At 35.6% G+C, this 13402-nt stretch overlaps 1 protein-coding gene across 8 annotated transcripts in view; it reads left to right on the plus strand.

Moving 5' to 3' along the window:
- MINDY3 (MINDY lysine 48 deubiquitinase 3) overlaps window positions 1-9013 on the plus strand; it is an 81469-nt gene extending 72456 nt beyond the window's left edge. For 5 of the 8 annotated variants that reach the window (XM_017962574.2, XM_003903417.3, XM_009214028.2 and 2 more), the window contains 3 exons: window positions 647-734; window positions 4988-5059; window positions 8043-9013. In XM_017962574.2, coding sequence (XP_017818063.1) covers window positions 647-734; window positions 4988-5059; window positions 8043-8192 — 310 coding nt within the window. In that variant the 3' untranslated portion in view covers window positions 8193-9013. Of the gene's footprint in view, window positions 1-646; window positions 735-4987; window positions 5060-6225; window positions 6364-8042 lie in introns of all 8 variants that reach the window. The other 3 variants (XR_001906187.2, XR_001906188.2, XM_017962573.3) reach the window with 3 other exon arrangements.
- The last annotated feature ends 4389 nt before the right edge of the window (window positions 9014-13402 follow it).

Below are 13402 nucleotides of genomic sequence, written 5' to 3' on the forward strand. Positions count from 1 at the left end.
ACCTGTCACCAGTCTTGGTACACCTACATCGTAAGGGCTGGTACGCAGTTTAGGCTGCTGCCGGACCAATACAGTATATATCACGCACTGTCATTCATGACACATTAGCTCTTTGAGAATTAATGTAGCTCTTTAACCTTCAAATTACATTGTCTATGAATTTTAAGCTTCTATTAGTTCTTAAAAGTAAGCTTTTTAAGAGATGTTTTCTATTATCTGATGTTCCACTGCCTTTTGACCGTGTTTCTTTTTCTGCTTGGGCTTAAAATAAACATTTTGTTAGTTAAATGCCTTATTTGATTGTTAAATTCAGGCATACCTATGAAGCAAAGAGAATTTGCCTTTGGGAAGTTACAAGCTTGAGTTTATAAGCCTTCGTTTTTAAATTACTTTACCTAATAAGGAACAATATTCCAAAGTCGTCACAATTTAAATTTTAAATAGTAACAGATTACTCTAGTTTAAAAATAACCAAGTTTTGGCAAATTAGATGTCATTCCTGTGTATTTGTCATTAAGGTTCTAAAAAGAACAGCTCTTAGTATTTTTGGCAGTTGAATGTGTTGTAGTACCAGTAATTTAATCATGAAAGAAAAGCAGCTTTTTTTTCCTCTGGTATCCACTGTTTTTCTTTTTTCTCCCCATAGTATAAATCTCATGAAGAATAAATTAGATCCAGAAGGATTAGGAATCATATTATTGGGCCCATTTCTTCAAGAATTTTTTCCTGATCAGGTAACATAGTTGAGGAAATATATTTACTGTTACTCTGTTGGGATGATTACCTGTGATTGTTTGCAGCATTTTCTCTTTCTGTACAATGTCCTAATGCGCAGATATGAGACTGAGAAAGCACTGTTACATGGAAACCTTCCCAGACAGAGGGAATGTGTGTTTGAATACAGTAACGCAGTGCCTTGATGGGTAGGGTAGCAGAAGATGATGCAGACACCAGTCTATACACGTAATGATACGGAGAGAACAGTTCAGAAGTTTGTGGAGTAAAAACAGAAAGATTATCTTTCTCCACTCCCACCCCCACTTTTCTTCTCTTGGGAAACTGTTAAATACTGTGAGAGAAGGTCAAGGTGGCTGTGGGTAGTAGAAGCCCCTACCTAATGAAGCTAAGCTCCAGGAGAATTTCAGTTGCGTGGAAGAAAACCTAAGTGGGTCTGTGCTGTTTCCCATTGGAACATATCTTCCACTGGGCTTCGATAGGAGTTCAGTTACCCAGAATAGCAGAGGCATCTGTGCCAACGTTAATGTTTTTGGGTTATATCTGTATCACTGGCAAGCCAGTTCTATATCCAACACCTGTCTTTGTTCTCTAAGTGAAGCATTTTACCACTAAATCAAATTACTTAAGTAGATAATATACATCATGGTCATTTTATCAGATATCAGTGTAGTTTGCACTAAAGTTCATTGTTGGAACAGACATTCCAATTTCTATTTTACCGCTATTATTAGAGAGATTGACAAATAGAAATAATTTAAAAGCTAGAGGGAAAATTACTAAAATTCAAGATGTAATTGTTAAGAAAGATTGTTAAATTCTAGATAAAATTGTTAAAGAGGTAAGATTCAAAAAGTAACTGAGGATATCACAATGTAGACTACTGGACTTTTTAAAACTTTGGCAAAGACTTCATGAAAAATTAGATTGTATTTTCCGACATTAGACCCTTCAGTGTGATATCCTCTTTGTTGACATTCTGACTACTAGATTTTTTTTTTTTTATTGGAATCTGATGTTCTAGATATCTGGATAAATAATAAATTATAGCATTTTAAACTTTGATACAGTATTAATTTTAATTATATTTCAAGGCTATGGGAACATTTGATAGAAATATTCTTAGTTATAAATACAGTAAAAATACAATATTCCTGTTTTTTATTTAATTTGGGGAAGATTTTGAAGTGAAAAATGTAAAGTGAGACAGTTGTAGTAATTTTTTAGGTAATAAGAGGGTTCCAGTCCCTTCTTCTTCGCCTGTAACAGACATTTCCATTTGGTTGTACTGTTTGTTCCCTCTGTGTTCCTCTCTCACTGTTTGCTTGTTGCCTGCTATTCTGAAGACACTGTCCACCTGAGCCTGGTTTGTCTCATTGCCTCTGTATGGTTCATGCTGTTTCCCTCCCCAGAGCATGTGATCCTGCTCCTGATTACCTTTAGAGCAGTGAGTTCTCAGTGTGATCTCCAAGAGCTTGTTAGAAATGTAGATTCTCAGGTTTCTCCATGAAGCAGAGACTTTAAGGGTGGGTGCAGCAGTGTGGTCTAACAAGCCCTGCAGGTGATCTGGAGGCCCAAGTTACAGAACAGCTGCTTTAGAGGAAGACCTGTCACAGTACCACCTATTCCCATCCTGTAGCAGCTCAGATGCCCTCTGTGTCATAGATCTTTTCCGATCATGCCCTACATACCACTGATGTCCCCTTTCTCCTGTAGCCACAAAATGCATAGTGACTCAGCACTCCTTCTGGCAATTAATCACATACTGTCTTGTACCTAACAGATGAATATAGTGATCATTCAGTAAACTGTTTATTTATTTAAGATGGAGTCTCGCTCCGTCAAGCGGGCTGGAGTGCAGTGGCACGATGTCAGCTCACTGCAGCCTCCGCCTCCCTGGTCCAAGCAATTCTCCTGCCTCAGCCTCCTGCGTAGCTGGGACTACACATGGTGGCCTGCCACCATGCCTGGCTAATTTTTGTATCTTTAGTAGAGATGGAGTTTCACCTTGTTGGTCAGGCTGGTCTCAAACTCCTGACCTCAGGTGTTCCACCCACCCTGGCCTTCCAAAGTGCTGGGATTACAGGCATGAGCCACTGCACCTGGCCCAGTAAACATTTATTTAATCAACCACAAATAAATGAAGTTGTGAAACTGGAGTGACAAGGACAGCCAGGAAAATATTTAACTTCAGTAATCTTTACAATGCTTCAAGTAGGTCCTACGAAAGAACATTTCTTTGCTATGAGGTAGAGGCTGACACAGGAGGAAAAAAATTGGAATATTTATAAGCTTTTCAAGGTCATTCGTTTAAATAAGAATAGCAGTAGCAGCTCCCATTTCCCAAGCACGTACTCTCCATCAGGCACTGTGTGCCTTCTAAACTCCATACTATTATTTTCCCCATTTTGGCAATGAGGAAATTGAGCATTAGAGAACTTAAGACAATTGTTGAAGGTCTTACACTAGGTATTTTAGTAGCTGATTCAGGAATCTGAATCATAGTCTGTCGAACCAGAGTCTACGCACTTTGCCACTGGGCTACACTACCTTTTGTTGGTATTTCTGTATTTTATGCCAGTTAATTACTGGAAATAGGGAATATAAATTGTATTCGATTACAGGAAAATGGTTATTTTTTAAGTTTAAATAATTTAACTCTGATAGTCAAGAGTCAAATTATGTAACTAATTGCATTGACTCATGTAATAAAGGAAAGGATCAAATTGATTTTTCTATTTTCTGTAAGTCATTTTGAGTGGGATACAAAAAAAATTTAAGAGTTTAGGCTCTGGTTGGGAATGTAAGACATAAAAAGTTAAACAGTCTTTCAAAATAACAATAGACGAGATGATACAAGGTAGTACTATATGATTCATTCTCAAATTATTTAGACAATTGTTATGATAAAGGTTAAGTTCCAGTGTAGTAAAAAACCAACTAGTGTGTTCAGGAAAAACTTCACAAAAAAAGTAAGATTTAAACCAGGTCTGGAAAAAGGAAGGAGAGGAGGGCATTTTAGAGAAGAGTAAAAAAAAATTCATGAATGTGCAAAAGGCCAACAAAAGATCTTTTCATAGGGAAATGAGTCATGCTTGTCCAAAACAGAATTCAGAAAGGTGAGTAATTGGAGATAAGACTAAAAAGGTAGATAAAGCCCTGTATGAGTTTAAGACTCATGATTGCAGGTCACAGAACCCCAGCCTAAATTGGCATAAGTGAGGGGGAAAATACGCGAAGGGAAAGGAGTAGCTCAGGTGAATTGAAGAAGCACTGGGAAGGTGCTCCTGGAGTCCTTGAACAGCACCGGGAGCGTCTCCACCTCCCATCCCCTCTTCTAAAGTGGCTACATTCTCACAGCCTAGCTTTCTGTAGGAGCTGAAGCTCCAGTTGCCAGCAGCTGTCTTCCCTTTATTCCAGTTGGAAAAATTCTAAGGAGGGCCACATGCCTGCTTGTATCCATCGGGTATGGCCAGGAAGCCAAGGGGGATCTATCCAGCAGAGGCCCTGAGGAGAATCCCTGGGAGCCAGGCCCATAATGGCCTTGAACGCCAAGTTAGGAGGGTTGAACATGGTCTTTAGCTAATTGAAAAGCAAGGTTAAGATAGTGGGAATAACATGACCCATTTTTCTACAAGCTTACTCTGTTAGTGATATATAGAATGTCCTTTATTGAATATTACTGAAGTTGCCTTAAGCATTAAAGTATGCTTTCATTTCTCACAGTGCTCTTTTCACTAATTAATGGTTGACAATATTCAAATATTGGATATTTTTTGGAAAAGAAACCACTAATTCAATATTGTGGGCCAAATTTGAAGTATTGGTACATACTGGAAGTGTATTTAGTCTGAGTAAAAGTGATGCTACTGCTTTTCTTAATTCATTGAGAGGAACAAATTATTTACATAGAAAGAGAGATAAATTTTAGGAAATATTTTTGTTTCAGAAGCTTGTCTTTTGAAAAACAGTTATAGTGATACATGCATAATTAAAAACATTAAGTTAGTGTGGAAGAGCTTATAATGGAAATCAACCTTCCCTCCTTTCCAGCATCATCTTCAGAGGCAACACTTTCAGCTTCAGGGCTTTCTGGTAGTTATAACTCCATAAACCTAAGTTCCTTCTTTTGTCAAATGAGTCCCCAATCAAAGGACAAGGATTTGAGAAACATGTGTTTTACTTTCAGTTGATTAGAAATTGCCTGATATAAATATAATTTAAAGTTTTAATAGTCCTTTATTTATAATAGGGCTCCAGTGGTCCAGAATCTTTTACTGTCTACCACTACAATGGATTGAAGCAGTCAAATTATAATGAAAAGGTATGATAATTCACGTAGTCGTCGGTCTTCAACTGGGTTGATGAAATAAGTATGTGAGTATATAACAACATTCGATTCCCATACAATTGCTACCTGAGATTATTCCAAGAGTCTCTTTACTATGATGACACATTTTAGAATTGGTCGTCTTTCGATTTGACCAGTAGATGTTAGTCTACATTGGAGATTGACATTGGACTTCAGAGCAGTAGCTTCACCGTGACTAAATACACCCCCATACAGATCGTTACCCTTTGGCAATGTAGCATGTTTCTAAATCAACATTGTAGTTAGTCCAGTGAAAGTTGTTACTGATCCATTTAAAGGAAGAAAGAGGTAACAGTGAGATTTTTTGTTGGAAAAAAATATTTTTAAATAAACAACCTTCGTAGCCAGCATTTATTGAGCATTTACCCAAAATTGTGTTAAGTACTTTGCTTAAGTTTCACACCACCACACCACCTTATGAAGTAAGTGTTGTCTGTATATCCCCATTTCACAGGTCAAGCAGCCAGGAAATGACAGAGCTGGGAGTGAAACTTAGTCCAACTCAGAGCCCCTGCTGCTACTCATGATGCTTCGCAGCTTTCCTTTGCTAACCGCTGACAAAGCACATAGGTGATTCACTGCCAGCTGTACTCAACCTGGCTTAACGCTAGAGTTCGGTTGCATCAATTTCCCCTTTTTGAGTGTCTATTATCTTTGCATTTATTCAAGTATCAGTTACAGTAGATACTAATTATAGTATATATATTAGTTACACCCAATTTTAAAGGAATAAGGTCTGACATTCCTTTTTAATTTGATCTGCCCATGCTGACTTCATGTATCTAAATTGTGGAAGGTTACAGAAAACAGTGTAAATTAAGTACATAATTTTAATTAGACCAAATCTAAAAGACTAAAATTTACTGTTATCTTTATAACAAAATATAAATTAGATAATTTTATCAGGTCCAAAGAGAGAGAGAGATAGATAGATAGATATATGCAAAGAATGTACATTGTCAAGAAAATTTGGATGCTGTTTTCTAATGTGCGAATGAGTGCTTCATCTAGAGTTTGATGTTTGCACAGCTTTGTAATAGGAGGTACATTATAATCACTAATTGTTCACCTATACAATCCCTGCCAGATGTATCTCAAATATTATCCATATTTTACAGATGAGGCATCTGAGACAGGGAGATTAAGTGACTCACCCAGAGTCACACAGCATGTCATTGGCAGAGCAGGGATTGGAACTGAGTTCCTGATTCCCAATCCTGTCCTTGGTCTGCTTGGCCACTCTACCTGTATATAGTGTAAGTTTTCAAATCATGCTTGGGACAAGCTTCTGACACACTAACAAAAATATGAGAAAACAAATAGGATGAACTGTTAGAATGACGGTAATATACAACAGCTATAAAGCAAAGTATGGAAGTCATTAAGTCACAGAAGTATGTTTTGAAGTTATTCAAGAGCTAAAATTAAAGCTGCATAGCAAGGTCCTATTTAAAAAGGTAACAGACAAAAGGAGAATGCTGGCAAAGTGAGATGGAGTCTGAGCCACCAGGCATCCGAGCCTGATTGAGGCCATGGAGGTGGGTCATGGTACCTTGCCCAAGCACTTCTGCTCTAATGACATGAGCACATGAAGTTCTTTGTGAAAAACAGAGCCGGTTGTATTTAACTTAATAACTTGAATTATATTGGTGTATAACTTTTCAGAAAAGGCCGTTTTGCTTTGGGGACTGAAAAGCCAGAGTTGTAGTTTCAATGTCAATTTATTTCATCAACACTAGAAACTAATATATTAAATAAAGATGCCAGAAAAATGTATTTCACATTACAATATATCTTTAGCGCTTTCTTAGGAATGAGTAGATTCATGACACAAGATTTTCTGATCTAGTATATATTCTGTTCCTATATTTAATGTGTTTTAGAGGCAACTACCATTTAAGGATAATAAAGTTGTTTCTTTTGGCTTCTTAGTTAAATAGCTTATGGCTTTTATTTTGGAAGAACATAATTACACTGTGTATCAGCCAGTGAATGTGTAAAAATAAGTTTACATACTTGGGAAGAAGACTGTCTATGTCTGTTTCTTTTAAATTACACAGCATCAGAATTTGTCTTGGTGCAAAAAGAAATTAACCACCGAGGAGTGCATTAATGTCCACAGTGAGCCCTTGGTAATGACTTAGGGTTTTTGTTGATTATGTTATGTCCAAAATACTTTTTAAATATGTTTCATTGTAAATTAATCAGAATAAAATTATTCTTGGTATTCACCTGCCAGTCAGTATGTATTTATGTGATCATTGCCACTGCATATACAGTATCTGGTTAGTTTGATCTTCAACCTCTATTTTACTTTTCTTTCTGTCCTGACATCTTTTTTAATTTTTTCTCCATGATTTTTCATGCTGTACAGAATGCACTCATGGAATTGCATTTCAGGAATATTTAATACCATAATAGCAAATTTTGTTGACATTCAAATTGTTTTCAGCTCTAGAAATTCAATACTTAAATTAGAAGGAGAAACATGTTCCTCAGAACATAATAGCTATATTCCTTTTATAGCTCTCCATTTCATGAGGCAGTATGAGCATCTGAGAACCTCAGTATAAAAGCAGTAGGACCTATATAAATTATATGTAAATATGATAATTAAACATTTCTTTCCGATGGTATAGATCCATTGAAGAATGTTTTTTTCTTAGAAACAGTCTGTGTTTTATGATTCACACGATCTTGAATTTTTAAAAATCACCTGGCCAGCTAGCAATTAAATATCATTTACAAATTTACTTTGACACAAATCAGTAAGCAGATATTCCTGCTCATTTCTAACAAAATAAAATTACTTGTAAAGTTTCATCTGCAACAATATGTAATACCTTATTTGCTAGTCTCTAAAAATTGTTTTCATTCCACGTAAGAATTTGCTAAGACTGTTGATTGACCTTGGTGGCTTTATTTTATTCAACAGGTCATGTATGTAGAAGGGACTGCAGTTGTAATGGGTTTTGAAGATCCCATGCTACAGACAGACGACACTCCTATTAAACGCTGTCTCCAAACCAAATGGCCGTACATTGAGTTACTCTGGACCACAGACCGCTCTCCTTCACTAAATTAATTTGCCTACGTATTTATAAGGAGGTTCTTAATAACAGATGTTGAAAGAGGGGGTCAAGACTGGCAATTGGATGGATTAAGCTAAACACTGGTATCATTGATTAACTGTAAATAACAATTAAAAACACATTTTCAGTGTTTATGATATGTTTAAATTATTTGTCCTAAAGCTTTATGTTAAACATTAGCCTATTTTAACCCTTTGTGTGAAATTTACTAGCAAAATTAAGCTTTAATCAAAGTTCATCACTTTTGCATTCAGATATTTGGTCATTTACTTACCAGATTACAAACGCAATACTACAGCATTTGTATATTGAGTATCAGAGTTACTATTTATAAACTTCTACTTTTGGGTTTTATTTCATTGAGGCACATTTTATTATTGTTTGAAGGATTCCAGCTTGTCATATATCAGCCTCTACACTGAAATGCAGAAGAGTTCATTTTTCTAAGATCTGTTTTTCATTAGAAATATTGACAAATAACAAATTGTCAGTTTGGATCCTTTGACAATTGACTTAACTCTGGCATGTTCACAAAAAGTAGAAACTCTCAGAGACCATTACCATTTATTCACAGATGTATAGGGGGATGTATTCTAAAAACTGATAGAATCTGATAGTCAACACTGTTAACTTTTACTGTATAATTGCCAAATACACTTTTCCAAATTCATCCCAACAGCCCTGTGAGCCAGCTTTCGTCTATATTTATAAACACGATAAATGCATGAGAACATCTGTTATTATGTTAGTATATTGTGTTATTTATTATGATCCTAGTTGATGGCCTAAATAAACACCTTTTTCTTTAACTGTACCCTTGCATTTTTTACCTTTGTGGCTCACAATAAACAAGTACGTACTTCTAAATGTTTCTACCCAGCAACCTTGAGAGCACAGAGTACTACAAATGGCTAATGAAGTCATACAGGACCTCGAATAAGAGACCAGGCCTTATGCTAACCTAAGAGCTTTGCTAACTCAGCCAGCCAGAAGCACGAGAACCCACGTGGCAGCTGTCTAGACCAGTGAGCAAAGATGCAGAGATTTGCTGTATTCCAATAGGTTTATGGCCCAGCAATTTGAAATCACAATAGCCATTAATACTTTTTTTCCTCCACTTGTAAAGCAGATAATTATATGTAGTATCCTCTTACACATTTCAGAACTGAACGTCACCTTCAATAGTATAGTTCCTGTGTGAATTTCTGTTTGGGTTTTGTTTTCTTTCATACACAATTACAATATAATTAAGTGTAGGTAAAGGCATGAGATTTTGTGTATAACTTTTGGTGACATTCTGTTCGGGAGTGTGATACTACCTACTAAACTTACAGCTTTCAAATGTCAATATTTTGGTCTAGGCTACTTCCAAATCTGTATAAAATATATTATGCTAGAATTAGTTTCTCAAAACTCTGGTTTAATAATCCCATATTCCATAAGGATTACACAAAATCATAGATTTTCTCATAAACATCAAGCCTACGAAATAGAATGGTCTTAACATTGTTACTTAACAAATTATCCCAAAACTTTATGGCATAAAACCACCATTTTATTAAATGTACAAATTGTTTGCTCAGGAATCCAAATGGGGCAAGGTGCGGATGCGTGGCTTGTCTGCTTCAGTCAGCAGCCAGGGGCTAGAATTATCTGAAGCTGTCTCTACTAATATGGCAGTCATGACTGGACCTTAGCTTGGTATCATTGCTGTAGAACGCTACATTGAACAACCACGGGGACATTTCCTTTCCACATGCACTTGGGCTGCTTTCCAAACTAGATTATATGCTGGCAATAAAGTCTAGAAAATCTCAAAAGCTTGGAAATTAAGTGACACACTAATGAATAACCAAAGGGTCAAAGAGAAATTGCAATGGAAATTAAAACATACTCTCTACTGAGTGTTAATGAAAATATGACATAGCAAAAATAAATATATAGCATTAAATACTATATATTAGAAAAGTAAAACGTTTGAAAATTGGGAACCTAAGCTTTTATCTCAATAACAAACCCAAAATAAGATGAAGTAAATCATAAAAGAATATCCATATACAAAAGAATGAATCTGGACTCTTACCTCACACCATTTGCAAAAAGTAACTTAAAATGATTGATTATTTATCTAATTATAAAAGCTGAAACTATAAAATCCCTAGAAGAAAACAAAGGAGTAAATCTTCATGACCTTGGGTTAGGTAGTGGTTTCTTAGATAAGATACAAAACACAAATGACAACAAAGATAAATTGGACTTAAAAACTTGTGTGTGTCAAAGGACACTCTCAAGAAAGTGACATGACAACCCATAGAATGGGGGAAAATATTTGTAAATTATGTTAAGAAATTTGAATACAGCATATATAAACTGACAACAAAAAAATACTTTTAAATAGACAAATGATATGAAGAGATATTTCCCCCAAAGAAGATTGGTCCTTAGAGAAATACCAATGAAAACCATGAGATATCACATGATAGTCATTGGGATGACTGACTAAAATAAAAAATCTACAAAAGCAAGTGTTGATGAAGATGGGGAGAAATTGGAACCTTCATACATTGCTGGCGGGAATGTAAAATGGTGAAGACATGTCAGATTCAGCTTTGTAGCTGCTCAAAAAAATACAGAGATGGCACATGCCTCACCAATCCCAACTCCTAGGTATATAACCAAGAGAAATGATGAAAATATATTCACAAAACTTTTTGTGAATGTTCATACCTGTATTATTTGATAATAACCACAAAGTGGAAACAACCTGTTGATCACCTAATAGATGGATAAACAAATGTAGTATAGATGGTCTCCAACTTACAGTGATTCAACTTAGTAATTTTTCAGCTCTTACAATGGGTTTATCAGGGTATTAAATGCATTTTTGACTTATGATATTTTTGACTGATTATGGTTTTATCAGGACATAACCCCACAGTAAGTCAAAGAGCATCTGTATATATATACAATGGAACCTTATTTGGCATTTAAAAAGAATGAATTACTGACACAGGCTACAACTTAGAAGACCCTTAAAAACATTATGCTACGTGGAAGAAGCCAGTCACAAAGGCTGTGTGCCTGATTCCATTTATGTGGAATGTCCAGAAGAGGCAAACATAGTGGATTTGCAGCAGCTGGAGTGGGGACAGAGTAGGTTAACAGGATTGAGTGACTGCTAATGTGTATGGAATTTCTTTTTGGGGTGATGCAATGTTCTAAGATTAGATTATGGTGAGAGTTGTGCAACTCTGAATATACTAAAAACCACTTAATTGTGAGAATAAAAGATAAATGGGGAAACCAATGAAATAGAAAATAGATACATAATGGAAAAAAAGTCAGCAAATCCAAAACTTAGGTATCTGAAAAAAATCAATATAATTGATAAAACTAACAAGGTCAAGAAAAAATGAGAAAGCATTAGCATCAGGAACAAAAAGGGAAATATTAAGTTATCTGGATATTAAAATAATTGGAGGAGATCGTGAGCTATCTTATGCCAAATTAAATTTAAAAATTCAGATCAAACAGACAATTTGAAAAAAACAGGCCGGGTGCGGTGGCTCAAGCCTGTAATCCCAGCACTTTGGGAGGCCGAGATGGGCGGATCACGAGGTCAGGAGATCAAGACCATCCTGGCTAACACGGTGAAACCCCGTCTCTACTAAGAAATACAAAAAACTAGCCGGGCGAGGTGGCGGGCGCCTGTAGTCCCAGCTACTCGGGAGGCTGAGGCCGGAGAATGGCGTGAACCCGGGAGGCGGAGCTTGCAGTGAGCTGAGATCCGGCCACTGCACTCCAGCCTGGGCGACAGAGCGAGACTCCGTCTCAAAAAAAAAAAGAGAAAAACAACAGCAGAAGCAGAACTGACACAAGAAATTCTGTATGTCTTAAAGAAATGTAATCAATAATTTAAAAACTTTCCTCAAAGAAAAATCCCTGGCCTGGAAGGCTTCACTAACAAATGCTTTCAAACACTTAAAGAAAAAATAATACCAATTTTAAATGCTCCCAGGAAATAGAAGGAATAACTTCGTAATTCCGGTTATGAATCCAGAATGACCCTAATATAATACTAAAACCTGACGAAGACATTAAAAGAAAGAAAAATTATAGACAAATATTTCCCATGATCATGGGAACAAAAATCCTATACAAATATGAAACATGAATAAATCATATATACATGTATGTGTGTGTATATAATACATCATGATTAAGTGGGGAGTATGGCAGAAGTGATAAGTTGGTTTAATATTAAAAATAAGCATTTTTCACATTAACAGGAGAAAAGTGATTCAATAGAGGCAGAAAAAGCATTTGATATATAATATATTTAAAACTTGTTTATGATTTTTTTTTAATCTCAGTAAACTCAGACTAGAAGGGAGCTTTTTTAATATGATAAAGAGTGTTTAGGAAAAAAACACATTCTTAATGGTAAAATATTAAATGCTTTCTCCCCCAAGTTCAGGATCATGACAACTATGTCATTTCACCTCTTCTGTACGGCACTGTCCTGTGGAAGTTCTGGCCAGTGCAATTAAAAGAAATAAAATATCAAACAATTAGAAAAATGTTAACGTGTCATCATTGATAGATAACATGATTAATAGATACACATACACAAATGCTTAGAATTCATAAGTAGATTCAGCCAGTTGCTGGATATAAGGTCAATATACAAAAACTATTTTTATAGACATGAAATAGGCAATGAGAAAAAATTTTAACTGTTTTTTGTAGTATCAAAAAACCCCACATACCTAGGAATATGAATTCATACAATGGACAATTACATATTACATAACCACTGCCAAGATAAAGATAGGGAATATTTCCTTCCCTCTCCTAGTCAATATCACCTGAAAAAGTAACACTATTCTGACTGCCATTGTCATAGGTCAATGTCGCCAGTTCTTGACTTTCATATAATTAGAATAACACACATACTCTTTTGTACCAGGCTTTTTTTTTTTTTTTTTTTTTTTGGCTTAAAATTGTATCTCTGAAAAATTCTCCCACCTTTTGCATGCATCAGATTATTTCTTATTAATATGTAGTTATCCATTGTATGAATTCATAATACTATTTGGGATATGTTGATGGATATTTATAATTTCCAGTTTGGGGTTATTATGGAGAAAATAGCCCCAAACATTTGTAATGTAGACTTTTGGTGAATGTAGCATTTGTTTTT

The sequence above is a fragment of the Papio anubis genome, chromosome 11 (assembly GCF_008728515.1).
Source record: "Papio anubis isolate 15944 chromosome 11, Panubis1.0, whole genome shotgun sequence".
NCBI classification, from domain to species: domain Eukaryota; kingdom Metazoa; phylum Chordata; class Mammalia; order Primates; family Cercopithecidae; genus Papio; species Papio anubis.